This window comes from Austrofundulus limnaeus, unplaced genomic scaffold (genome assembly GCF_001266775.1).
Source record: "Austrofundulus limnaeus strain Quisiro unplaced genomic scaffold, Austrofundulus_limnaeus-1.0 Scaffold568, whole genome shotgun sequence".
Taxonomy (NCBI): Eukaryota; Metazoa; Chordata; class Actinopteri; order Cyprinodontiformes; family Rivulidae; genus Austrofundulus; species Austrofundulus limnaeus.
Window position 1 is genome coordinate 90,390 of NW_013952970.1, and position 2,627 is coordinate 93,016.

A 2,627-nucleotide genomic window follows, 5' to 3' on the forward strand; every position below is an offset into this window, starting at 1 on the left:
TGCCAACTTATCTATGCTACTTGCTAGCCTCTCCAATGCTAATGCCAGCTTATCCATGCTAGTCACTAGCCTCTCCAATGCTAATGCCAGCTTATCCATGCTAGTCATTAGCCTCTCCAATGCTAACACCAGCTTATCCATTCTTGTCTCTAGCCTCTCCAATGTTAAAACCAGCTTATCCATGCTAGTCATTAGCCTCGTCAATGCTAACGCCAGCTTATCCATGCTAGTTGCTAGCCTCTCCAATGCTAATGCCAGCTTATCCATGCTAGTCATTAGCCTCTCCAATGCTAACGCCAGCTTATCCATGCTAGTCTCTAGCCTCTCCAAATCTCACACCAGCTTATCCATACTAGTCGCTAGCTTCTCCAATGCTAACACCAGCTTATCCATTTTTGTGGCTAGCCTCTTCAATGCTAATGCCAGCTCATCCATGCTAGTTTTTAGCCTCTGCAATGCTAATACCAGCTTATCCATGCTAGTCGCTAGCCTCTCCAATGTTAAAGCAGCTTATCCATGCTAGTCGCTAGCCTCTCCAATGCTAACACCAGCTTATCCATGCTAGTCTCTAGCCTCTCCAATGTTAAAGACAGCTGATTCATTCTAGTCGCTAGCCTCTCAGATGCTAACCCAACAAATAGTCTCCTTGTAATTTGCCTGCACCAGCCTCTCAGTTAGCCTATCATTAATCAGATCAATAGCTGGTTTAGTAATATATACAGCCTCCTGCTACAAGGATGTAGCTACCGCTGGTTGTGCTATATATTCTTAATTTTGGCCCTCATACCGTGCCATAGTCTTCATGGTTACTGAATGATGCACACGAGGAAAACCACAACTTGTTATCTCGTGAAAACCATGGGGAAAATTTATCTGCAGAAAACATCCGCTGTCGGCTTTCATACATCACTTCCTGTAAGTTTCATTAAAAGGTGTCCAGTGGCTCATGAGATATTTTGCTAACAGTTAGCCCTAATAATGTTAGCATTTTAAGCAAAGACAGACCACAGCAGCGCCTGAAGGTAAACAGCCTGATCAGAATTTGTGCYGCCATGTTGAGATTAGCTACGTGTGGCGATGAGGTCATTCTTAGTTTCTGCCAGCAGACCATAAAATCACACGAAGAACTGAAACTCAAACATTTTGTCATTAATTGTTAAAATAATCAGAGGCAGCGCTTCAAAGAACACAAGGTTCTGTTTCATCTCTCACTTTAATAGTTCAGAACCAAACCTAACACACCTGTAATACTAAAATCAGTTCATACCTTCCAGAAACAACAACAAAAGCTAACATTTTTACCTTTATCAGATCTAAAGTTTTCAGTAAACTTCATCCAGTGCAGGCTAATGTTTCCTGTTCACCTGTCCTCCCCTGCAGGTGTATGTCTGCAGCCCTCCGGGATGCCGGCGTCTCACCAGCAGACGTGACGTACGTCAACGCTCACGCCACGTCCACACCTTTAGGGGACGCAGCGGAAAACGCAGCCATCAAGAGGCTCTTCGGGTCCAGCTCGGACCGTCTGGCCGTGTCCTCGACCAAAGGAGCCACGGGACATCTGCTCGGAGCCGCCGGCGCTCTGGAGGCAGCGTTCACCGCTCTGGCCTGCTACCACGGCACGCTGCCCCCGACGCTCAATCTGGACCGCACAGAACCCGAGTTCAGCCTGAACTATGTCCCCTGCACGGCCCAGCCGTGGCCCAGTCAGGGCCCGCGGGTCGCCCTCACTAACTCCTTTGGATTTGGAGGCACCAACGCCTCTCTGTGTCTCAGCAGCTTCGAATGAGTGCACAGGGTTAGAGCCAAATATTAAACTGTTCAAAACATCAAGTGATTGCAGTTCATCCTTATTTATTTACCTGTCTCTGACACTGAAATACCAGCAGTCATTCACAGACCGAATATTATTAAATATTCAACACTTTCAGCTACTACCACACCAACGACCAGCTCATTGTAAATGTACGAAAGATTGAAGCAGTTTGATTTGGTTAATGTTGATTATCTGTGGCAGACATTTATTTCTGAAAATTTCATTCAAACCTGTCTGGTGCTACATGAAATATTTTGCTAACAGTACAGATAAATACAGGTAAAAGCATGGCCACACCTGCAAGAAGGTAATAAAAAGTAACAAAAAAGTTTGTATTTATTATGCTGAAAGATATAAGTTTATACTTCCCACTCAAAATTCGATTCAAAAATTTTATTAACTTCATTAAAAACAAAATATCTATACACAATAGAAACAAATAAATTACACAAATAAAAAAATGAAAGTTAGCAGAAAAATAAATCATATAATGTCTGCCCCTTTTATCCCCAATATTCAAAGAAAAGATAATTTACAAAACTATACTAAATAAAGATAAAAACATCAACTCAAACAACAATTCAAATAAGTTCACACTTTGCAATTTCATACACCTTCAGAAAACTAGCTTTTATATGTCTCAAATATATACAGTACATAGATCTAGCATTTTTAAGATCATCCTGCAGACCATTCCACAATCCTATACCCTGGATTAAAATATACCCTGGATTAAATTATACCCTGGATTAAAATATACCCTGGATTAAATTATACCCTGGATTAAAATATACCCTGGATTAAAGTACATCTA

At 42.0% G+C, this 2,627-nt stretch overlaps 1 protein-coding gene across 1 annotated transcript in view; it reads left to right on the forward strand.

Moving 5' to 3' along the window:
* Nucleotides 1-1,830, forward strand: part of oxsm (3-oxoacyl-ACP synthase, mitochondrial) — a 4,916-nt gene extending 3,086 nt beyond the window's left edge. Inside the window, exon 2 of the mRNA XM_014026573.1 lies at nucleotides 1,381-1,830. Coding sequence (XP_013882027.1) covers nucleotides 1,381-1,786 — 406 coding nt within the window. The 3' untranslated portion in view covers nucleotides 1,787-1,830. The remainder of the gene's footprint in view (nucleotides 1-1,380) is intronic.
* The last annotated feature ends 797 nt before the right edge of the window (nucleotides 1,831-2,627 follow it).